Source organism: Erythrolamprus reginae, chromosome 7 (assembly GCF_031021105.1).
Source record: "Erythrolamprus reginae isolate rEryReg1 chromosome 7, rEryReg1.hap1, whole genome shotgun sequence".
Lineage (NCBI taxonomy): Eukaryota > Metazoa > Chordata > Lepidosauria > Squamata > Dipsadidae > Erythrolamprus > Erythrolamprus reginae.
In genome coordinates this window covers 74,846,123-74,870,370 of record NC_091956.1, presented here as the reverse complement: position 1 = coordinate 74,870,370, position 24,248 = coordinate 74,846,123, and the positions used below count along the sequence as shown (strand labels likewise).

Below are 24,248 nucleotides of genomic sequence, written 5' to 3'. Positions count from 1 at the left end.
TGTTTGTTTGTTTGTTGTAATAAAAATTTTATAAAAATATTTTTAAAAAAACACCATTCCCTATATGCATGAAAATTAATCTTTTACAATTCTATTTACTCTACATTATATTCCTTTACTGCTAGTTTCCCTTTTTTCCCCCCAATCCAATTGTACAATTTCTCCCACACTCTGTAGTAGTCCTTATTTTGTTGATTTTGTATTTCATACGTTAATTTACTTAATTTGGCGCAGTCTAACATTTTTTTAATCACCATCTCTTCATTTGGAGTCTTTTTTTGCTTCCATACTTGTGCGAATGCCAATCTTGCTGATGTTTATTAAATAATAGTTTTCTTTACTGTGTTGGCCTCTAATTATTCCTAATAAATACATTTCTGGTTTCGTCTCTAATTTGTAATCCAATATTTCTTCCAGCCAGGTCTGAATTTGGATCCAAAATTTTCTTGCTTCCGTACATAGCCACCAAATATGATAATATGTTCCTACGTCTTTTTTGCCCTTCGAGCATTTGTTACTTACATTCCCATTTATTTTAGCTAAACGTGCTGGAGCGTAGTGCCATTGGAAAAATATTTTATATAGATTTTCTTTGTAGGGTATTGATAGTGTCATCTTATAATTTACTGAGGATCTTTGTCATGCATAGAACAAGAGAAAACAAGTGCTAGAAACAACAACACGACAGTAAAAAATATTGCTAGGCCATGTTTATGTCATGAGTGCATACATCTATAATGTATATACTATAATGTCTATCATGCCTCTGAACACTATTATTTCATTATTATACTGTTGCTTTTAGCAATATGTGAAGTGAGTAAGAAGCAACTAAACTGATTCCAGCTGGAAGAGGCCTGGAAATAATTTGTTCTGTTATTATTATTAAAATATAAAGTGGAATGTCTACAGAAAGCTACAGTGGTACCTCGGTACTCGAACGCTTTGGTTCTCGTACATTTCGGATAACGAACAAAATTTTCGGCAAAAATTTGCTTCGGTATCTGAACAAAAATTCGGATACCGAACAGCCAGAGAAAATTTTGTTCATTATCAGAAATGTTACCGCCGGGGGCTGCTGCAATCCCAGCAGCTTCAGGGGGCTGAGGAGTTCTATAAGAGCTCCAAGCTGCAGGAAGGGTGGGGGCTGCTGCAATCCCAGAAGCTTCAGGGGGCTCCTTTCCTCATTGCTTCCTCTTATTACCTGTAAGCAGCTGCAAAAACTTTCTCCTTCCAGGCGGCGGCAACGGCGGCGGCTTCCCTTCGAGTAGCAACAGCGCCGGGAACGTCACGTGATGAAGGGAAGCTGCCGGAGCCATCTCAGCAGTTGCCGCCGCTCCAGCAGCTTCCCTTCATTACGTGACGTTCCCGGCGCTGTTGCTCCTCGACGGGAAGCCGCCGCCGTTGCAGCCGCTGGGAAGGAGAAAGTTTTTGCAGCTGCTTACAGGTAATAAGAGGAAGCAATGAGGAAAGGAGCCCCCCGAAGCTGCCGGGATTGCAGCAGCCGCCACCCTTCCTGCAGCTTGGAGTAGCGAATTTATTTATCCCATTGGAATAAAGAAAATAGATTTAATTGGTTCCCAGCGAGTTAACAGGGGCTGGGAACCAATTAAATCCATTTCCATTATTTCCTATGAGATAGATAAATTCGGTACTCGACCAAATCGGTTCTCGACCACACTTCTGGAACGAATTGTGGTCGAGTACCGAGGTACCACTGTGTTAGCAAAGAAGTTACCACCATATAGGGTCCTTAAGAATTCTAAAAACACACTTTTATCCATCGTCCCAAGCAGTGATGAAATCCATTTTTTTTTTCATTATTGTTTGGTGGGCGTGGCAGTGTAAGGATATTGCAAAATCTCCATTCCCACCCCACTCTATGGTCAGCCAGAGCTGGTATTTGCCGGCTCTCTCAACTACTCAAAATTTCTGCTACCGGTTCTCCAGAACCTTTCAGAAACTACTGGATTTCACCCCTGATCACGAGCTCCTTTTTGCATTAATTAATCCCAGAGTTATACTCGCACTTAACAATGAACTAAAGGGTCACCATCAGTGAGCTGTTGGACAGTATTACTTGGTCTGTTGTGTAGATGTTTGGGTAGTTCAGGGGAATTTGTGGTGGGTGGGGCATTTTTGTATTTTTTATTTTGGGATTGTTCTGTGTGTTGCTATTGGTCTCTGGGCATCACATGACTGGTTGTCAACGACAATGTCGTTGTATTGACAGTGACAATAAAATACAGTGATACTTCATCTTACAAACGCCTCGTCATACAAACTTTTCAAGATACAAACCCGTAGTTTAAGATTTTTTTTGCCTCTTCTTACAAACTATTTTCACCTTACAAACCCACCGCTGCCACTGGGATGCCCCGCCTCCAGACTTCCGTTGCCAGCGAAGCACCTATTTTTGCGATGCTGGGATTCCCCTGCAGCATCGCAAAAACACAGAAGTCCAGAGGTGGGGCTTCCCATGGAGGGGAGCCTTAGGGAAATCCTAGCAGCGCAAAAACGAGCGCTTCGGCTGGCAAAAGGGGTGAATTTGGGGCTTGCACGCATTAATCGCTTTTCCATTGATTCCTATGGGAAACATTGTTTCATCTTACAAACTTTTCACCTTAAGAACCTCATCCCAGAACCAATTAAGTTTATAAGACAAGGTATCACTGTATTTATATAATTTCTGCCATTCTACAATGCTTATTCCTCCTTCGCTCATTACTACATTGTGGATTGCATTGTGGTTTAAACAACATTGTTCCAAACTTAGTTTCAAAGAAGGAGAGAGAAAGCTGAGCTATTAAAATAAGTCTTTTGAATCTAATAAGTACTTGTCAATCTTTTGTTACTCGCTTCATTTTTATTTTATTTTTATTTATTTATTTTGTCAAGTGTGAATTGGTAATATACAAAGATATAACAATGTTTATATATATGATACTAGTTAGGAGAGAAACATTAGCATAGGGGATGTATTACGTGCTTTTGTTGTTGAAGGTGAAGTAGAAACTAACATTTATTTTATTTTATTTATTTTATTGATTGATTTTGTCCAATACGCAATGAGGGTTTTAGTGGGTATAAACATAGTAAAATACATATATGAAGGTTATAGAGGAGATACTCATAATAAAATATATCTAAGAAAGAAGAGAAGAGAAGTTATAGGAATAGAACATATCAATGAAAGAATAGAAGAAGAGATATGGGAATAGAAGAAAGGTATAGAAGATATAGGAGAGCAATAGGACAGGGGATGGAAGGCATTCTAGTGCACTTGTACTCGCCCCTTACTGACCTCTTAGAATCTGGATAGGTCAACTGTGGATAATCCAAGGGTAAAGTGTTGGGGGCTTGGGGATGACACTATGAAGTCCTGTAATGAGTTCCATGCTTCGACAACTCGGTTACTAAAGTCATATTTTTTACAGTCAAGTGTGGAGCGGTTAATATTAAGTTTAAATCTGGTGTTTGCTCTTGTGTTGTTCTGGTTGAATGAAGGACGTTATGGTGTATGATCTTATGAACAACAGTTGAATGAGTTCAGAGGCAACGTAGTTGTAGATTGTCTAACCATAGTACTTGAAGTATGGAGGAGTAAGGTAGTTTGTTTTTTGAGAGGAGGAGTGAAGGACTCTTCTTGTGAAGTATTTCTGGACTCTCTCAATTGTGTCAATGTCACTTATACAACGTGGGTTCCATACAGGCAAACTGTATTCGAGTATTGAGCTGATGAATGTTTTGTAAGCTCTGGTTAGTAGATCAGTGTTTCGGGAGAAGAAGCTATGTAAAATTAGGTTTGTAACTCTTAGTGCTTTTTTAGCAATGTTGATACAGTGAGCTCTGGCACTTGGGTCATTGGATATGAGTACTCCACGGTCTTTGACAGGGTGAGGGTTAGCTATTATTGTGTTGTGAGCCGCCCCGAGTCTACGGAGAGGGGCGGCATACAAATCTAATAAATAAATAAATGAATGAATGAATGAATGAATAAAACATAAATACATAAATACACAAATAAATAAATAAATAAATAAATAAATAAATAAATAAATAAACAAACAAATAAATAAATAAATAAATAAATAAATATGAGTTCATTATGCCAAACGAACTAGGAATTTGGGAGAAAGCAGCGAAAACAAACAAAACTAAGCCACAGCAACAGTCAAGATTAAACTTGGGCGGCTTATAAACTTAATAAATTAAATTAACTGCATCATCAATAAACCATTTCAAGTCTGAAACCAAAAGACAAGAGGGCAGAACTTGCCTCAAAATATACCCAGCTGTAAAAAAGCAGATCAGCAAACTTTCTTTAAGGCTCCTGAGAATATCCTGAGCAGTACAGTAGATCTATTGACCGCTCCCCGTATATGATCAACAAATGGAAGAGGATTTTTAGATTTAAAAGCAATCAATATGGATTGAATGTATTGTAGAGTCTCGGAAGCAGAACAAGTTTTTGGGACTCCGCCAAGGGAATCCTGGCATCCTCTGTGGCTATTTGGAGCAATTATTTTATTCAACCAATTCCCGGTATCTGATAGCCGCTGACCCCCTTCACCACAAAAACACACAGAATACCATTAACTGAAAGACTTTGCCCTTGCAGTTCTTCCCCTTGTAAATTTCAGAAATTTCTGGTGATTCTTGCAGGGGGGTGGAGGCCCAAGTGTGCCAAGACCTTCATACTTGTACCTGTGAAAATCTACGAAAATAAATATGTATATATGTGTATGCATGTATGTCTATATATGTATGTGTATATGTGTGTGTGTGTATACCATTTGTGGCCAGCTTTTAAGTGCCTAATATACGTTAGCTAATTTATACGACAAATGTGGCAACCTTGTGTTTATTCCTTTCCCTAATAGTATCAAACTAAATATAGAATATATGAATATATGAATCCAGGTTCCTAAGAGGTCAGTAAGAGACGTACATAAGTGCACTAGTGTGCCTTCCGTCCCGTCCAATTGTCTCTCCTTTATCTCATATATCTTTTCTTCCTTTCATATATCTTCTCCCCTATTTTTATATCTTTTCTTCTATCCTTTTCTTTATTTATATATATATATATATTATTACTTGTCTATTCTCTTCAATGTGTATTGTGTATTGGACAAAATAAATAAACAAATAAACAAACAAATAAACAAACAAACAAACCTCAGTTTATGGATTGTAATTTTAGTAATACTGTATTGAAGTGTTTCCAAACCTTGGCAACTTGAAGAAATTTGGACTTCAACTCCCAGAATTCCCCAGCCAGCGAGCTGGATGGAGAATTCTGGGAGTTGAAGTCCAAATTTCTTCAAGTTGCCAAGGTTGGGAAACACTGCAATGTGTAATTGACAGACTAGATTTTATCATGGATTTTATCTGCTATTTGGATTGTTTATTTACTAAGTGTTTTCATTTGTTTTGGCTGTAACAATAAATTTGATTTGATTTGAAAAACACACCTACAAATCCACCAGCCTTCACACTCTTGCCATCGGGTAGGTAGATCACACACTCGAATCTAATCTAAAAGTTAAGGGAGGAGCCAGAACGTCTCGATCCACGCATGCGCTTCCCTGCCATCTCGGGCCCAGCCCAGGGCGATGAATGAGGCGAGGGCGTGGCCGACGGCCGCACGCGACTGCCGAGCTCGCCGTCACAACGTGAGGGGGGAGGGCCTATTGGTGGGTGGAGGAGGAGCGGAGCCGCCGTAACGGCCGCTCGTCGCCGCGTGTCCCTTTTCTCCTCCATGCCCGGGAGCCGCAGCTGTCGCCCCGCCGTCTCTTTCTTCCGCTCCGCCGCCGTCGAGGGACCGTGGTGGGAATCGATTCCGGCGGGTGACAGAGCGCCCCCCGGCCGCCCCTCTCCCAGCATGCCATTATGGGCAACAGCTGGGCGGCGCAGTGGTGTTGCTGGGTCTTCCCGAGACGGGAAGCGGGACGCCTCCAACGAGGAGGAGGGTAAGCGCGGTAGGACGGTTTGACTTCCATTCCCCGGAGGGGGGGGGGGAGAATTCAGGACAGGCCGGCCTGGGACTAGAAAGGCGGAGATCCCTTCGCCTCTGCTTTGGTGGGGCCTCGGCGGATTCCGCTAGAAAGTCCAGCCCGCGCTGTGTTAAACCGGAAGGGTGGAATAAAGCCTCCACGTTCACCGGCAGTCTACCTGGATCCGAGTGAACAGCGGGGGCAGGCGTGTCTCCAGGCGCTGGCCTTGGAGCCATGCTTCCGGAAGTAGCAGCTTGGCCTCTGCGGTGTACAGTTAAGTGACCTCAGCCTGGTGGAGCTGCAATGGGCTGCCAGTCAGGTGCGGATCGAAGGTTTACCCCACCCATTCCCAAGAGCCAGCCAGCATCTATCTATCTATCTATCTATCTATCTATCTATCTATCTATCTATCTATCTATCTATCTATCTATCTCCCTATCTATCTAATTTATTTTATGTGCAAAGGTTTCCCCCACCCCACCCTAAGAGCCATCTATCTATCTATCTATCTATCTATCTATCTATCTATCTATCTATCTATCTATCTATCTCCCTATCTATCTAATTTATTTTATTTGCGAAGGTTTCCCCCACCCCACCCCAAGAGCCATCTATCTATCTATCTATCTATCTATCTATCTATCTATCTATCTATCTATCTATCTATCTCCCTATCTATCTAATTTATTTTATTTGCGAAGGTTCCCCCCCCACCACTCCAAGAGCCAGCCAGCCACCATCTATCTATCTATCTATCTATCTATCTATCTATCTATCTATCTATCTATCTATCTATCTATCTATCTATCTATCTATCTATCTAATTTATTTTATTTGCAAAGGTTTCCCCCACCCCAACAGCCAGCCAACCACCAGCTATCTATCTATCTATCTATCTATCTATCTATCTATCTATCTATCTATCTATCTATCTATTTTATTTTACTTGTCCAACATGTATAGGATAGTAGTAGTTTGTATAAACATAAGTAAAAAAATAACAATAAAAGAGGACAGTAGGACATGGAGGGTAGGCACAGTGGTGCACTTATGCCATCATTTCTTAACGAAACAATGGGGATCCAGGAGAGGCTCTCATGACTTGCCCCTGGGGCTTTCTAATAAAGTCTGGTGGTGGTGTAGGGTGAATAAATGATTTTAGTCTCATTTGCTATACTTACAGGCCAATAATTGTGTTCACAGCAAACGAATCATCGATAATGCATAAGTGCACTGTTGTGCCTAACGTCCCTGTCTTACTGTCCTATTTTCCAAATTGACCTGTACCTACTTCGCTTTTGTTTATGTTTATGCCAATACCTTCCATCACATGCAAATATACCTTATATGCAAATATACTTTATATTAATAATAACAATTTCATTTTATATTTTTATCAGTTATTCCAAAGATCCATATCTATTCTATCCAAACATCAGTCTACTCCTCTTTTGCCTTGTTCCTTACACTCTACTCCCTCTTACTCTATCTCCTTCTCCTACCTACTTGCACCCTCACTCCCCCTCTTACTCTCTCTCCTTCTTTTCCTCCCCCTCCTACTTCCTCTACCACCATCTATATCTCTCCTTGAGTATTATCCTAACTCACCTCAAGTTTGGCAGACCGGTAGCATGCTTTCCAATTTAACAGTATCTCTTCCAAGAGCATACTTATTTATTGTAATGTTTACTTATATACCTGCTATCTTGTACATGTTTTGACCAATAAATAAATAAAACAAAACAAATGTGACAGCCTTTCCTATTTGCCTCTGCTAGAATAGAATAAATAGAACAGAACAGAACAATAACTTTATTGTCACTTTGAATTCATTGGCACACATTAAAATGAAATTTCATTGCATACAGCTTTCAAAGGCTGCAGTGTTATTTGAGAATAGCTTCTTTGAGAAGAATGAAGGGATTGGGGAGGTATAAAGCATGTTTTTACTTATTTCCACATTTTTGCAGGCCTCGTTTGGATAAATAATTCAGACTATAGCCCTGCTGACAATTGCTGTTAACTTTTTTTTAAAAACATGCAATTTAGGTTGTCTTCAGCCTCCCAATATACTTTCACTTTACATTTGTTTGTAAGATTATTTTTTAAAAACACCCTCTCATAGTACATGAGGCTGGAATGGTGCCACGTAACCTCAGTACTTTATAAGAGAGCAGATGGGTGGCTCTCTTCTTCTTGGAGGCAATCGCCATCTGTATTATATTAATCACTATATAGTCTCACTATACAACATTCTCCCCTTGATTAGTTTCCACCCATTGCTTCTTGTTCTATTCTCAGGTGCTGTGGAGAATAGCTTGACTCCCCTCTTCTTTGTGGCAACCCCTGAGATATTGGAACACTGCTATCATGTCTCTCCTAGTCCTTCTTTTTATTAAACTAGACACATCATCATTTGTTGTGATTCAGCCTGAGGCTGCTCAGGGACCAGCTGTGTCTCTGCTGGCTCCATGCCCGGAGGAGGATGACACGCAGAGGAGGGGGCTGAACAGTCGGACGGGGGAGAGGAGAGTCAGGAATGGGATGAAGGAGAACAGCATGAGAGCCCCTGGGGGGGGGGGCTCTCCCCAGCCAGTAGCTTGGAGTCATTAGGTGATGACGCACAAGCTGTCATTGACATGAGACAGAGACGTTAGACGTTCACAGCAACCAAAGGAGCAGTTAAAGAAATATTTTCACCATTGAATTAGAAACAGCTGGGTTTGGGTGTGGTCCTCATCAGCAGGGTTTAAAAGGCCGGCAAGGCCTTGAAGCCATGTGGAGTGTTATCAATTGGAGTTGCGGTGACCTGTTTTGATTCTCAGCGTCTCTGATCTTGGCTTGTGGCCTCGCAGTCTGGAAGACTCGTGGGAGGCGTCTGTTTGCTATCTACAGCTTCGTCTTGGCAGCAAGAATCTGGTATTGCTTCATGGACTATTCCCTTTGTGTATATATTTGAAGTTCCAGCGTTTTTCCTGTTTGTAAGGACATTTTCTGTTACCTGTGTTTTCCTTGAATTATATAAACTGCCTTTGCCTTTTACCAGTGTGTCTGGCTTCTCTTTTTGGGTTGGTATTGGCTTCTGGAGTGACCCAGACAGAACAACATTATTGCTTTTTGTTTAAAAAAATTTGGTTTAATATATTTCTGTATATAGATTATATTAATGTACTACCATGAGGTATCAAAATACATTTTAAGGAGAAAAGTACCTTAAAAATATTGGAGGGGATATAGAATTATTATTATTATTATTATTATTATTATTATTATTATTATTATTATTTCATTGCTTTCATGTCGCTCATTGTGACTGCCAGGATGAAAGAGACTGGCCCCAAATCATCCATCTCCATTTTCTAGTCTGATGCTTTAACACTACTGTAGTTCTCTTAAATATCTCGAAAGGTTTCACACAGAACATGGGTGTCAAACTCGACGCCTTCACATGACGTTTCTCCACATTTTTCCCTTTCATGCAGCTGGAATGAGGGTGGGCTTTGCATGGCACTTTCAGCCCATGGGCTGCCAGTTTAGCACCCCTGAAGAAGCCTGTTATCCTTGGTTCCAGGTAACAGAACACTGGAAAATATAGATAAATTGCAGGAAGACGGGTTCTTGAGTGGTGTTAAAAAAATTGTAAATTTTGGAACAATTTAGCAATGGAACAAATTACACCAGTTTCAAAAATATTTTAATTTGGATTCTAGCACAGAACAAGTGATTGGATTTATTGGTTTAATAGATACCTTCTATTATAAAGCCAAGATGAATAGTTTATTTAGCAGTAAAGATATATCGAAAATTTATATGAGACCAAACTGTTGCATTTTTTGTATCAACATATGATCCTTTGTGCCTGAATATTTTCCAGTATTCTGTATATTAATCTAAACTGAAATACACCCATAGGAATCTGGAAGCTGTGAGAACTATAAAACAAATCTGGTAGGCTATAGTTTAAAAAAAATATAAATAGCTTTCTTTGACTGTCTATTGCTCCCAGGATCTTTTTGTTTTCCAAAGTTGATGATTAATTTTTCTAGTGCCAAAGGGTTCACAAGTTTCTTTTGAAACTTTCACTCTACTTATTTCATGATTAATGCTATAGAAAACAAATCTCGCCTTGCTGTTTATTTTGAACATACAACATTTGAAATACAAATAGCTTCTCAAGATAAGCCCTGTTTAATCATAGATGTCTTCAAGGGTATAAATGACAACTTGTACACCATGATGTCCATAAGTAAATACTTTGGATCTCATAACATATGTCCTTTGTATATTATCATGACATGTATTTCATTTTGACATAATTGTGGCTTACACAGCTGCCTTTGGCTTAAATTGTTTGTTGTAAAGGAGTCTTCTTTATGCTGCAGATGTAATTAGAAACTCAATTGTGTGTAATTTCAGCTTCTTCATTGTCAACTTTCAATTTACTCCTAGAGGAATCGCAACATTATTCTTTAAGTGCTTATGGGAATAAATATAATTAGAGCTTTGGGATTACTTTTATTATCCTATTTGGAGAATGATTAAATTTATAATACAGTACTCCTTTATTTTGTAGAAAGTAATAGGCATCATGCACTTTCTTTAAAACAATCTAGGATCTCATTTTACTGACTTCGTAAGAATGGAAGGCTGAGTCAACCTTGAGCCTGACAGGATCGAACTCAGCTTGTGGTCAGTGTTAGCCAGCAGTACTGCATTGTAAACACTGGTTCACCGGGGCTCCCAGTAGAACTTCCTTTGAAAGGAGAGTGGCTTTTTCAATTCACCAATCACCCTACCCGTTCCAGATGATCATTTTTTTTCCAGGAAGGAGTAAGAGATAAAAGAATACTTACCTTTTTCATAGCTGATACATATTTTTACTGTCTTTAATAATTTATTTCATAGTATAATATTGAATGCATCCAAAATAGAAACATAGAAGTCTGACGGCAGAAAAAGACCTCATGGTCCATCTAGTCTGCCCTTATACTATTTCCTGTATTTTATCTTACAATGGATATATGTTTATCCCAGGCATGTTTAAATTCAGTTACTGTAGATTTACCAACCACGTCTGCTGGAAGTTTGTTCCAAGGATCTACTACTCTTTCAGTAAAATAATATTTTCTCATGTTGCCTTTGATCATTCCCCCAACTAACTTCAAATTGTGTCCCCTTGTTCTTGTGTTCACTTTCCTATTAAAAACACTTCCCTCCTGAACCTTATTTAACCCTTTAACATATTTAAATGTTTCGATCATGTCCCCCCTTTTCCTTCTGTCCTCCAGACTATACAGATTGAGTCCATTAAGTCTTTCCTGATACGTTTTACGCTTGAGACCTTCCACCATTCTTGTAGCCCGTCTTTGGACCCGTTCAATTTTGTCAATATCTTTTTGTAGGTGAGGTCTCCAGAACTGAACACAGTACTCCAAATGTGGTCTCACCAGCGCTCTATATAATGGGATCACAATCTCCCTCTTCCTGCTTGTTATACCTCTAGCTATGCAGCCAAGCATCCTACCCCTAAATCCTAGTACACACATTGGAATTCAGCTGTGTTCAGTACATGGGCCAACCCCTTATTTACAGGGTCTTATTCACTTGAGAACATAGCATTTAGAAGGCTAGATGGATAAATGAATGTTTTGCAGAATAACAGGGCTAGGTGTTTCTTTCCAATTATTCAGATAATTAGGTTTGTGTATGGTTGTTTGGCTCATCCTTTGCTTTACACTGCCACGAGGTCCAAATGGTTTTGTAATAAATTATGAAACAGTCATTTTACTTCCAAACTTTGATGCTAGCAACTCAGATAGGTTCTACCGTATTTTTCTAAGATGCACCTTTTTCCTCCCTAAAACAGGCTGAAAATTTGGGTGTGTTATATAATATGAGTGTAGCTTTTTTGAAGCTTTTTTTCCAGCCCTAACATGGTGCTAACAATCTTCCCGGCTCTTACCTTGCAGGCTTTTTCATTGTTACTCTCGCAGAAGAATGTTTTTCCAGCCCTAAATCTCTGCAGACTTTTTTTTCATTGCTCTACTCCTCCAAATAAGTTTCTTTCTAGCCCTAATGAGGTGCTAACGTCTTTCCAGCTTGCTGGCTCTTTCATTGTTACTCTCTTCAAATAAGGTTTTTTTAAGCCCTAATCAGGGGATAAAATAATGACCAGACTAAGGACGCTAGCCAGATGAATATCTGATAGGCAGATTTTTCCCCTTATTTTCCTCCCCAAAACCTAAGGTGTTGCAGTATAGCAAATTATGTTAGGATAGGAAATACAGTAATTTCATGCCTGTCTTTGCTAAATATGGTCAAGACTGTGATCAAGCTTTTATTAAAAGAGTATTGTTTTAAAATGGCATGTAACTATGTGCAGTCTTCTTATGACAAAGTTTTGAAAAGCACAGGATAGAATATTATACCTGGATGTTATTAAACAGATTCTAATGAGGGGGAAATTCTGATATTTTTGAAATATAGCAGTAATTCTGCTATGATACTGTTTATATTCTAGATCAAAGTACTTCAGGACATGCTCAACAGGAGAACATTTCACTATAGAGGTAAGTAAAGGTTTTAAATACTCCTATTGTCACATTATAAAACTTAGCACAATGTTTTTCTTATTGCATATTTGCTGGCTGAAACATTATGCAATAAATAAATAATTTTGAATTATTAAAATTATTTGTTGTTAATTTCAATCACACCAATTTGGAAGAGTCTTTTCTTAATAATAGAAATCTAATTAAAACCACTAAATGCTATGTTTTTTCTTTGTTAAAATGCAAATAAGACATAAAAATACTGTAATCTTGGGATAAAATAAATTTAATAAGGTTAATGCAGTAATGAACTGTTTATATTCAATTATGTGACTTGGTAAAAGTTATGACTTCTTTGAGCTCTTTAGTTCCTTAATATTTGTGTCCTACTTTTGCTCATAAACAACATTTTCCTAGGATTGCCCTAGGAACAGTGATGGGCTCCTACCGGAATGGCCAGAAACGCAGTTCCGGTAGCAAAATTTGGAGCTCCACCCCAGAGCACCCAATTTGCACTGAAAGATGTTGAAACAAAATGCACAAGCCACGCCCACATCATATGGTGGTCTAATATAAAATTTGAAAGGTTTTGGCAAATAGTTTGTATTCAAATAAAGAAAATAAATAAGCGAAAGAATGTCCTAGATCAGGGTTGTCAAACTCAAGGCCCGTGGGTAGGATCTGATCTGCAAGGTGTTTAGATCTGGCCCACAGTGCTGGCCTGGAAGCAGTGAAGGACCAGCCCGCGGTGCCTCTGTCAGCAAAAACGGACCTTGAGAGGGCTGCATGTGATCCTCCCAAACTCCATTTTCACTGGCAGAGGGTTGCATAAGACCGTTGCAGCCGAAAATGGAGTTCAGGAGATCATTTTGGCTGATTGAGCATTCGGGCTACCACAAACGCCCTTACACGAATGACATCGAGCTGGCCAGGCCCATTGGTCATGCCCATCCTGACCCTCCAAGGTCAAACAACTGTGATGCAGCCCCCAATGAAATCAAAAACACCCCTGCCCTAGATCCTATATTAGTCTTATTACCTTTATTTAAATTCAAAGTGTTGGTAATGACCTTTAAAGCCCTACATGGCATTGGACCAGAATACGTTCCACCGCATGAATCCCAGCGGCCGATAAGGTCCCACAGAATTGGCCTTCTCTGGGTCCCGTTGACCAAACAATGTTGTTTGGCGGGCCCCAGGGGAAGAGCCTTCTCTGTGGAGGCCCTGGCCCTGTGGAATCAACTCCCCCCGGAGATTAGAACGGCCCCCATCCTCCTTGTCTTTCGCAAATTACTCAAGACCCACCTACATCGCCAGGCATGGGGGAACTGAGACACCTTCCCCAGGCTTTTATATTTTATGTTTGGTATGTATGTGTTGTATGGTTTTAATTACTGGGGTTTTATATATCTTTTTCTTTTAATATTAGATTTATTCACTGTTATATTGGTTTTTTTTAAAATTGTTGTGAGCCACCCCGAGTCTTCAGAGAGGGGCGGCATACAAATCTAATATATTATTATTATTATTATTATTATTATTATTATTATTATTAATGAAGAAAATGAAAACTCTTTGATATACATTTATTATCTGTATACAAAGTGGAATCAATTTATATACTCCTAATACATATACTAATGCATACTCAGATATTCATTCATTTAAAGGTAAAACTGAGCAATATATTCTTCCCCATTGTTTATACTGTATCTAAATTATATATAATATATATTAAGAAAATTATATATTTGTACCATATACTTTAAAATGATAATTTACGGTTTTATTTAAAAAATAGCTACTAAGCTCTACTACACATGGCAGTTTATTTTGTCTGAAATAGATATGTATTTGGTATTTCATTAAACAGATTACTTATGCTTGATTAATTGAAATATTCTATCTATTTTCAGTTTGAAAACCTAGTGGAAAGTGATGAAGTAAGTTCTTCATACTGACCTTATTACGCTCAATAGATGTATTATATATACAAATTAGATGATAAGGTATTTGAAATTAGAGCAACGAAGCATGTAGTGAATTGAAAAACTGTTTAGAAGAGGTGGCACTTAAGATTTATTTAACTCTTAGAATTTATGTATTGTACTACTACCTTTAATTTCCAGCATCTGTGCAAAATGATGGGGAAATGTTATATGCCATGCTTTGAGAATAATCAAAATTCTGTGTCATTTAAATTACGTTCTCTTTAGACAAATTATATAATGGTCATAGTATTATGTAATAATTATTTGGGGCTAATTTAGCTCTTTGATTAGGGAAAATAATAATGTTGGCTTTTTCAAAAGGATGCTAATAGAGATCCAATCCTTTTATATACTTCAGTGTATACAGTACATATACAGTGATCCCTCGAGTTTCGCGAGGGTTCCGTTCCAAGACCCCTCGCGAAACTCGATTTTTCGCGATATAGCGGTGCGGAAGTAAAAACACCATCTGCGCATGTGCGGCCATTTTTTCATGGCCGCACATGCGCAGATGGTGAAGTTTGCGTGTGGGCGGTGGGGAAGACCAAGGGAAGGTTACTTCAGCCGCCCAACAGCTGATCTGCTCGGTAGCGCGGCAGCAGCGAGGAGCCGAAGATGGGGTTTCCCCTTTGCCTGGGCAACGGGGAAACCTCATCTTCGGCTCCTCGCTGCTGCCGCGCTACCGAGCAGATCAGCTGTTGGGCGGCCGAAGGAACGTTCCCTGGGTCTTCCCCGCCGCCTCGGATCCTCGCTGATGCCCGCCCGCCGTTTGCCGCTCGCCCCGTTCGGCGGCCGCACATCCCGTTCGCCCGCCGCTCGCCCCGTTCGCCCGCCGCTCGCCCCGTTCGCCCGCCGCTCCCCTCGTTCTCCCCCCATTCCCCTCGTTCGCCCCGCCGCTCCCCTCGTTCGCCCCCCACTCCCCTCGTTCGCCCGCCGCTCGCCTCGTTCGCCCGCCGCTATCGAACTTGCTATCGAGCCTGCTAATGAAATCCAACCCGCAGCGGCCCTTTCCCTCTCCAGGCTGCGGGAGGGGTCCGGAGAACAATGCCTGGCGCCGCGCTCCCGGCTGGGCTTTTTTCCCCCATTTCCCCTCGGGTGGAATTTCAGACCCTCCGCCGGTTGGATTTCATTAGCAGGCTCGATAGCAAGTTCTTCCTCCCTTTAGAAAGCCCCGCAGCCTCCTCCGCCCGGCGAGGCCGCCAGCGAGGACCCGCAAAGCCGCCGCCGCCGCAGCGAGGCCAAGCCGCCCGCTCCCACGGCACGGGCTCCCAACACAGCGCCGCTCAGCCCGCCCTCGGCGATGCCTCCGCGGATCTGCAAACCCAGCCGAGCGATGCCTCTGGTCTGGGCGAAGGCAGTGGGCAGTCCCCGCCGCAGCAGTCCCCGCGGGCACCGCGCGCCAAGGGCCGGCCAGGCCGCCGGCCAACAAAGGGGCTCCCTCGCCTCCCTCGGGCAGGTTTACAAAGGCAGCGCGGCAACTTGGAGCCCGGCACGCCCCGCAGCCCTCGCCTCGCCCGCCCCCGCCTGGCCGGCGCTCCGGCTACCCCCGGCTGAGGAAGAACCGAGTAGCCCCCGCCCTCCCCCGCCTGGCTCCCTTCAGCCCCCCGGGGCCAAGCGGGCGGGGGGCGGGCGGGACTTCGCCTGTCTCCGCCGCCAGCATCGCCCCTCCGGCGGGCCGGCCTCCCCCGCCCGCCTCTGCTGCAGCCGCCGCCGCCTCCCCGACTGGCACAAAAGGGCCCCGCCCGCCCCGCCCCGAACCTTACCTTGCGAGTTTTTGGCTGCGGGGGGAGAAGTAGGATTTTCCTAACTCCCTCCCCCTGCAGCCAAAAACTCAAAGCCTGTATCCTGCCGCCCGGTTTACCCAGGACACGAGCGGCGAAGTGACTTGGAGGAATGGAAAGTCCAAACCGCCCGGTTTCAGTGGGGTTTCCCCGTTGCCCAGGGATTCCTTCGCCCGAACGGAGGTGGCTGTGGTGTGTTCAGGAATCCCTGGGCAACGGGGAAACCCCACTGAAACCGGGCGGGTTAAGCCTCCTTCGGCGACTGCGGAACTGCTTGCTGTCAACTTTGCACTGGGCAAAGAACTCTTCACCTCCCGCCAGGCACGGACGAAAGGCGTGGAAGTCTATTGTAGCAGCTGCTACAGCGGAGACATTTGGGGGGGGGGGGGAGGCAGGAGGCAGGAGATCCGGCCCTTCACTTGCCCTCCCAGCAAAAGGCAAAGCCGCGCAGCTCCCCAGCCGCCAAAGGAGGCTTAACCCCACCCCTCTGTCCCACTCATCGCCCGTGGTCGGCATAACCTCCTCCTGCCTATCCCCGCTTTTCTGCCGGCCACGGGCGATGGGTGGGACAGAGGGGTGGGGTTAAGCCTCCTTTGGCGGCTGGGGAGCTGCGCGGCTTTGCCTTTTGCTGGGAGGGCAAGTGAAGGGCCAGATCTCCTGCCTCCTGCCTCCCCCCCAAAATGTCTCCGCTGTAGCAGCTGCTACAATAGACTTCCACGCCTTTCGTCCGTGCCTGGCGGGAGGTGAAGAGTTCTTTGCCCAGTGCAAAGTTGACAGCAAGCAGTTCCGCAGTCGCCGAAGGAGGCTTAACCCGCCCGGTTTCAGTGGGGTTTCCCCGTTGCCCAGGGATTCTTTCGCCCGAACGGAGGTGGCTGTGGTGTGTTCAGGAATCCCTGGGCAACGGGGAAACCCCACTGAAACCGGGCGGGTTAAGCCTCCTTCGGCGACTGCGGAACTGCTTGCTGTCAACTTTGCACTGGGCAAAGAACTCTTCACCTCCCGCCAGGCACGGACGAAAGGCGTGGAAGTCTATTGTAGCAGCTGCTACAGCGGAGACATTGGGGGGGGGAGGCAGGAGGCAGGAGATCTGGCCCTTCACTTGCCCTCCCAGCAAAAGGCAAAGCCGCGCAGCTCCCCAGCCGCCAAAGGAGGCTTTACCCCACCCCTCTGTCCCACTCATCGCCCGTGGTCGGCATAACCTCCTCCTGCCTATCCCCGCTTTTCTGCCGGCCACGGGCGATGGGTGGGACAGAGGGGTGGGGTTAAGCCTCCTTTGGCGGCTGGGGAGCTGCGCGGCTTTGCCTTTTGCTGGGAGGGCAAGTGAAGGGCCAGATCTCCTGCCTCCTGCCTCCCCCCCAAAATGTCTCCGCTGTAGCAGCTGCTACAATAGACTTCCACGCCTTTCGTCCGTGCCTGGCGGGAGGTGAAGAGTTCTTTGCCCAGTGCAAAGTTGACAGCAAGCAGTTCCGCAGTCGCCGAAGGAGGCTTAACCCGCCCGGTTTCAGTGGGGTTTCCCCGTTGCCCAGGGATTCCTTCGCCCGAACGGAGGTGGCTGTGGTGTGTTCAGGAATCCCTGGGCAACGGGGAAACCCCACTGAAACCGGGCGGGTTAAGCCTCCTTCGGCGACTGCGGAACTGCTTGCTGTCAACTTTGCACTGGGCAAAGAACTCTTCACCTCCCGCCAGGCACGGACGAAAGGCGTGGAAGTCTATTGTAGCAGCTGCTACAGCGGAGACATTGGGGGGGGGAGGCAGGAGGCAGGAGATCTGGCCCTTCACTTGCCCTCCCAGCAAAAGGCAAAGCCGCGCAGCTCCCCAGCCGCCAAAGGAGGCTTTACCCCACCCCTCTGTCCCACTCATCGCCCGTGGTCGGCATAACCTCCTCCTGCCTATCCCCGCTTTTCTGCCGGCCACGGGCGATGGGTGGGACAGAGGGGTGGGGTTAAGCCTCCTTTGGCGGCTGGGGAGCTGCGCGGCTTTGCCTTTTGCTGGGAGGGCAAGTGAAGGGCCAGATCTCCTGCCTCCTGCCTCCCCCCCAAAATGTCTCCGCTGTAGCAGCTGCTACAATAGACTTCCACGCCTTTCGTCCGTGCCTGGCGGGAGGTGAAGAGTTCTTTGCCCAGTGCAAAGTTGACAGCAAGCAGTTCCGCAGTCGCCGAAGGAGGCTTAACCCGCCCGGTTTCAGTGGGGTTTCCCCGTTGCCCAGGGATTCCTTCGCCCGAACGGAGGTGGCTGTGGTGTGTTCAGGAATCCCTGGGCAACGGGGAAACCCCACTGAAACTGCAGAGCCGAAGGGTGGCCTTTTTGTCTGGGAGGGAAGATGACGCGCGGGCGGCACAGGGGGGGGGGAGGCAAAGCTCTGCGGCTCCAGCCACTTTCAGCCAAGCCTCCCCGGCCACGCAGCCAGGGAAGCCGAGCCGGGCGTGGCGGCGGCGGCGCTGCTGCTCCGGTCGCCCGATCGTCTCCTGCCTCCCGCGCCGATGTTCCACGCCCGGCTCGGCTTCCCTGGCTGCTTGGCGGGGGGGGGAGGCTTGGCCGAAAGGGGCTGTACCCGCAGAGCTTTGCCTCCCACCCCTCGCCCCTGTGCTGCCGGCGCGTCATCTTCCCTCCCAGACTCCCCCGGCAAAGTGACGTGGAGGAATGGAAAGCTGAAACCGGGCGGTTTGAGTTTCCCATTCCTTCAAGTCACTTCGCCGCTGCTCTCCTGGCTAAACTGTGTGGCAGGAGACAGGCTTTGAGTTTTTGGCTGGGGGGGAGAAGTAGAACCTTCCTAACTCCCCCCCCCCCACCAGCCAGAAGGAGCGGCGAAGTGACGTGGAGGAATGGAAAGCTGAAACTGGGCGGTTTGAGTTTCCCATTCCTCCAAGTCACTTTGCCGCTCCTCTCCTGGCTAAACCGGCGGCAGGAGACAGGGTTGGGGGGGGGTACTGGGAAGCCCCCCAGGCCGACTGCCACCTTTTCAAACAGCCGCGCCCTTCCCAGCTGAGTCCTGAAGCCAAGCGCCAAAGGCGAACTTCTGCGCTTGGCTTCAGGACTCAGCTGGGAAGCGGCACGGGTGTTTTAAAAGGTCTCCCCCGGCATGGGGGGCTTCCTAGCACCCCCCCAAACCCGGGTTGGGGGTTCGGGGGGTGCTAGGAAGCCCCCCATGCCGGCGGGAAGACCCAGGGAAGGTTCCTTTGGCCGCCTAGCAGCTGATCTGCCCGGCGGTAATGCAAACTCCACCATCTACGCATGCGTGCAGATGGTGGTGTTACTTCCGGGTAGAAAACTCGCGATATAGCGTTTCGCGAAACTCGAGATCGCGAAACTCGAGGGATCACTGTATAGAGATACTAGGGGAGCATTCCGTTTTAGAAGCCTTTATTTGCTTGCTAAATATGCCACTGACATACTTTAAAAGAAAATTTCGTAAGCCCGCTTAAATATAAATTAATCATAAGATACACGTATAATATATTTAATATAGAAATAGGTATTCTATAAGACATCAGCACAGTATCCAAGATTTTCTTGGTAAAGCAGATCTTTGTTTTATAATAATAAATTCTCTCCTTTGGTAATGGGAGGTAATTTCATATCTTGTTTATGATCTTTCTCATCCTCTAAGAAGCGCTAACAGCTGTCTTTACAGCTGAGAAAATCTGAGTGAAATGTGAATATCCAGTTTCTCACTAATCACGAGAAGCCAGTCTTGTGATTAAGCAGATTTGCTTCTGGGACATTTAATGTAACCCTAAGTGGTAAAAGATATAATTTTAAATAAAATAAAAATAAACACATCTGTTGATCAGTTGATAAGCCCATTAAAGAATTGATATTTACTTGGAAAAGTACATTCCTTAGACTTGCTGCTCAATCTCATTTTAAAATTCAGATAGTTCAGGGAAGAATAGAAGATATTAGATATTATTGCCTGAAAATACGTCAAGAGGTGTTTTTCTTTTTAAAAAAAATCTAAAAAATGTAATTTGACAGTTTTATAGTGATTTGATATTTTAAAAGATTTAAAGTCATGTATTTCAAGTCTATTTTGAAAGTAGCGTGATAATGTGATACCTTTTTTTAAAAAAAACAGGGTGAAAGTCCAGGAAGCAACCAAAGGTATGAGTTTCTATTTACAGCATGTATTGATTTGCATTCTTTTCTTCTTCTCACTCATATATGCTGCTTGCTTCGTTCTTTTTAATCATCTACTTTTTAAATTTAATTCATTTCAGCAAATTCACATTTTTGAAATTGAAAATACTGGTTTGATTATAATGTTGTCACTTCTTTTAAGAAGATATATTTCATAGAAAATTATTTTTAATCATGGGCAATCATGGGCTTCCCCAAATATGCCCATGTTACACCAACACTCCGCAGTCTGCATTGGTTGCCGATCAGTTTCAGGTCACAATTCAAAGTGTTGGTTATGACCTATAAAGCATTCTGGACTTGGTTTATGCATATTGACCAGAACACATAGTGATTTGTGGTGCTGGATACAGTGCAATCCTCAACACTCCATTTTAATAAGATGTAGAACTGAAATATAAGCAGAAATATATGCAACTTCACTTCTCAATTGGATGTGAGGTTGAATTTGACTGTTGTTGGGATTTTGTTTTGTTTTTTAATTGACTTCAGCAATAGCAATTATATATTATTATTATTATTATTATTATTATTATTATTATTTATTAGATTTGTATGCCACCCCTCTCCGAAGACTCGGGGCGGCTCACAACAGTAATAAAAACAGTATAACAATGAAGCAAATCTAATAATAATAATTATATAAAAACCCCCCAACTGTTAAAAGCCATACAGCACATACACACCAAACATAAAATATAAGAAAGTCTGGGGGGGATGTCTTAGTTCCCCCATGCCTGGCGATATAGGTGGGTCTTGAGTAACTTGCGAAAGACAAGGAGGGTGGGGGCCATTCTAATCTCTGGGGGGAGTTGATTCCAGAGGGCTGGGGCTGCCACAGAGAAGGCTCTTCCCCTGGGGCCCGCCAATGTTATACCAACACTCCGCAGTCTGCATTGGTTGCCGATCAATTTCCGGTCACAATTCAAAGTGTTGGTTCTGACCTATAAAGCCCTTCATGGCATCGGACCAGAATATCTCCAGGACCGCCTTCTGCCGCACGAATCCCAACGACCAGTTAGGTCTCACAGTGTTGGCCTTCTCCAGGTCCCGTCAACTAAACAATGTCATTTGGCGGGACCTAGGGGAAGAGCCTTCTCTGTGGCGGCCCCGACCCTCTGGAACCAGCTCCCCCCAGATATCAGAGTTGCCCCCACCCTCCTTGCCTTTCACAAGCTCCTTAAAACCCGCCTCTGTCGTCAGGCATGGGGGAACTGAAATTTTTTCCCTTCTCCCTAGGCTTATAGAATTTATACATGGTATGCTTGTTTGTATGATTGGTCTCTTAAATTGGGGTTTTTTAGATTAGTTTTTAATATTAGATTTGTTACATTGTCTTTTTTATTGTTGTTAGCCGCCCCGAGTCTTCGGAGAGGGGCGGCATACAAATCTAATAAAATAAATAAATAATGACTACTTGTCTCGGTGCTCAAAAATGACACCTCAGTACCCATTTGTATGCCAACAATTTCTTAGCCTTCTAAACATTGAAATTGGCATTCCTACTCTAAAGAGATCAAAATGACAGGCATGTCACCCTTCCTTCTTTTTCTTCAGACCTCTGACAGATGAAGAGATTTCTGCTCTTCAGGAAAGGCAGTATAATTCCATTGCTGACAAACAGAAAACTTTAGATGACAAGCTTCAATCAGAGGTAAGCATAGTAACTCTTTGTGCATGAACGGATAATTTTTATTAGCATACAAATAAATGTGTTTTCATTATTGGCTGATAGGAGATGAATGAAGCGATCAGATACTGTAATATCGAAATTAAGGAGACTGAGTGAGGGGGGGGAAATACCAAGCAGAAATGTTGTCATGAATGAAAGTAAATTCATTGAGAAATGGTTTAGATAACTGTTACTAAAATTTAGTATAAAAGGATCAGTTAGGTGTTCTGTCGGGCTCTCTGGTGGAATCCTCCCAAAAATTCACAGGTACAAATTTCAGACACACACACGTTTGAAAATTCAAAACAATGTTCTTTATAATGAAAATTCACTTAAACCAAGCCCTCTTTTGGTACAGCCAAGAGCACTCGTCTCCAAACAAACTGGTAATTTGTACAAGTCCCTTATCAGTTCTGTGATACTTATCTTGCAGCTGTGAGGCAATTCACAGTCCTTTCACAAAGTGAAACACACTTTGTTCTGGTTTAATTTCAAAGCGGGGAAAAATCAGCACACGAAAAGTCAAAGTCAGTAAAGCAGTCATGAAACACAACGATCAGATAATCCTCCACAATGGCCAAACCCACAGGCTGCTCTTTATAGCAGCCTCGCTAATTACCACAGCCCCACCCAACCACAGGTGGCCTCATTTTCTTTGATAATAATCTCTCAGTTGTTGTTGCCTATGCACCGCTCTCCGCATGCGTGGCTGTATCATTAACTCTTGTTCTGAATCCAAGGAGGAGCTAGATAATTGATCTCCTTCTGAGCTGTCTGCCACACTCTCCTCCTCCCTGACACTCATGTCTTCTTGCTCAGAGGAGCCTTCATCAGCAGATTCCACCGGGGGCAAAACAGGCCTGCAGCAGGTGGATGTCTCTCCCACATCCACAGTCCTTGGGGCAGGAACTGGGCCAGAGCTAACCACAACATTAGGTATTAGCTTGAAGTACTAAATAAATGTTAGCTCAGAGAGGACAAATTATTTGTGATGTCATTTCTTATTCAAAGGCCCAGTAGACAAAATCATTCCAAACTTCCCAAAACTTTAATGGCTATGATTTGGCTCCTGAATATTTTGTGTGACCCTCTCCTCATGCACCACTTACTCTGCATTAAAAGCTGCAAACCTTAGGCCCAGATTTATAGTCAGTGCTTTATGAAGTCTGGAATAATTGTCTAAATTGGGTAGTAACGTTGTATTTTTTTTCTGTGAAGAGAAACATTATTATTATTATTTGTTAGATTTATATGCCGCCCTCTCTCCGAGGACTCGGGACGGCATAGAAATCTGATAAATAATAATAATAGAAAGATTGTAAAGTTGTCTTCTATGGCAGTGTTTTTCAACCAGTGTGCCGTGGCACACTAGTGTGGCGTGAGACATGGTCAGGTGTGCCGCGAAGCTCAGAGAGAGAAAGGAAACAAGAGAGAGAGAAAGAAGGAAAGAGAGAGAGAGAGAAAGAAAGAGAGAGAGAGAAAGAAAGAGAGAAAGAAAGAGAAAGAGCGAGAGAGAGAGAGAAAGAAAACAGAGAAAGCAAGAGAGAGAGAAATAAAGCAAGAGAGAGAGAAAGCAAGAGAGGGAAAAAGAAAGAACGAGAGGGAAAAAGAAAGAACAAGAGAGAGAAAGAAAGAACAAGAGAGAAAGAGAAAGAAAGAAACAGAGAGAGAGAAATAGAGGGAGGGAAGGTGGGAGAGAGAAAGACATAGAGGGAGGTAGGGGAGAGAGAAAGCAAAAAAGAGGAAGGAAGGAAGAGAGAAAGAAAGAGGGAGAGAGAGAGAAAAAAGAAAAAGAGAGAGAAAGAGGGAGGGAGGGAGAGAGAAATAGAGCGAAAGGGAGGAAGAGAGAGAGAGAGAATTTTTTTGTCCAAACTTTTTTTAGCCCCATGGTTTTGTAAATGTAAAAAATGTGCCGCGGCTCAAAAAAGGTTGAAAATCACTGTTCTTTGGAGATATATCAGGAACCTGCCTTAATATTGTTTTCTCATTCTGTAACATATTTGTTGTTATTTTCAGCTAATTTCCTGTCAATAAATTTTATTTGTATCAAATATTTTATTGATCGTTGCTACTTTGTTTGTTTTAAGCTACTGTAATGTACCCAGAAAAAATTTAGTTAG

General features: G+C 43.7%; 1 protein-coding gene across 2 annotated transcripts in view; it reads left to right on the top strand.

Annotated features, from left to right (window-relative positions):
* Positions 1-5,617: 5,617 nt before the first annotated feature.
* AP1AR (adaptor related protein complex 1 associated regulatory protein) overlaps positions 5,618-24,248 on the top strand; it is a 35,639-nt gene continuing 17,008 nt past the window's right edge. For both annotated transcript variants that reach the window (XM_070757881.1, XM_070757880.1), the window contains exons 1-5: positions 5,618-5,972; positions 12,517-12,565; positions 14,464-14,490; positions 20,395-20,420; positions 22,014-22,110. In XM_070757881.1, coding sequence (XP_070613982.1) covers positions 5,893-5,972; positions 12,517-12,565; positions 14,464-14,490; positions 20,395-20,420; positions 22,014-22,110 — 279 coding nt within the window. In that variant the 5' untranslated portion in view covers positions 5,618-5,892. The remainder of the gene's footprint in view (positions 5,973-12,516; positions 12,566-14,463; positions 14,491-20,394; positions 20,421-22,013; positions 22,111-24,248) is intronic.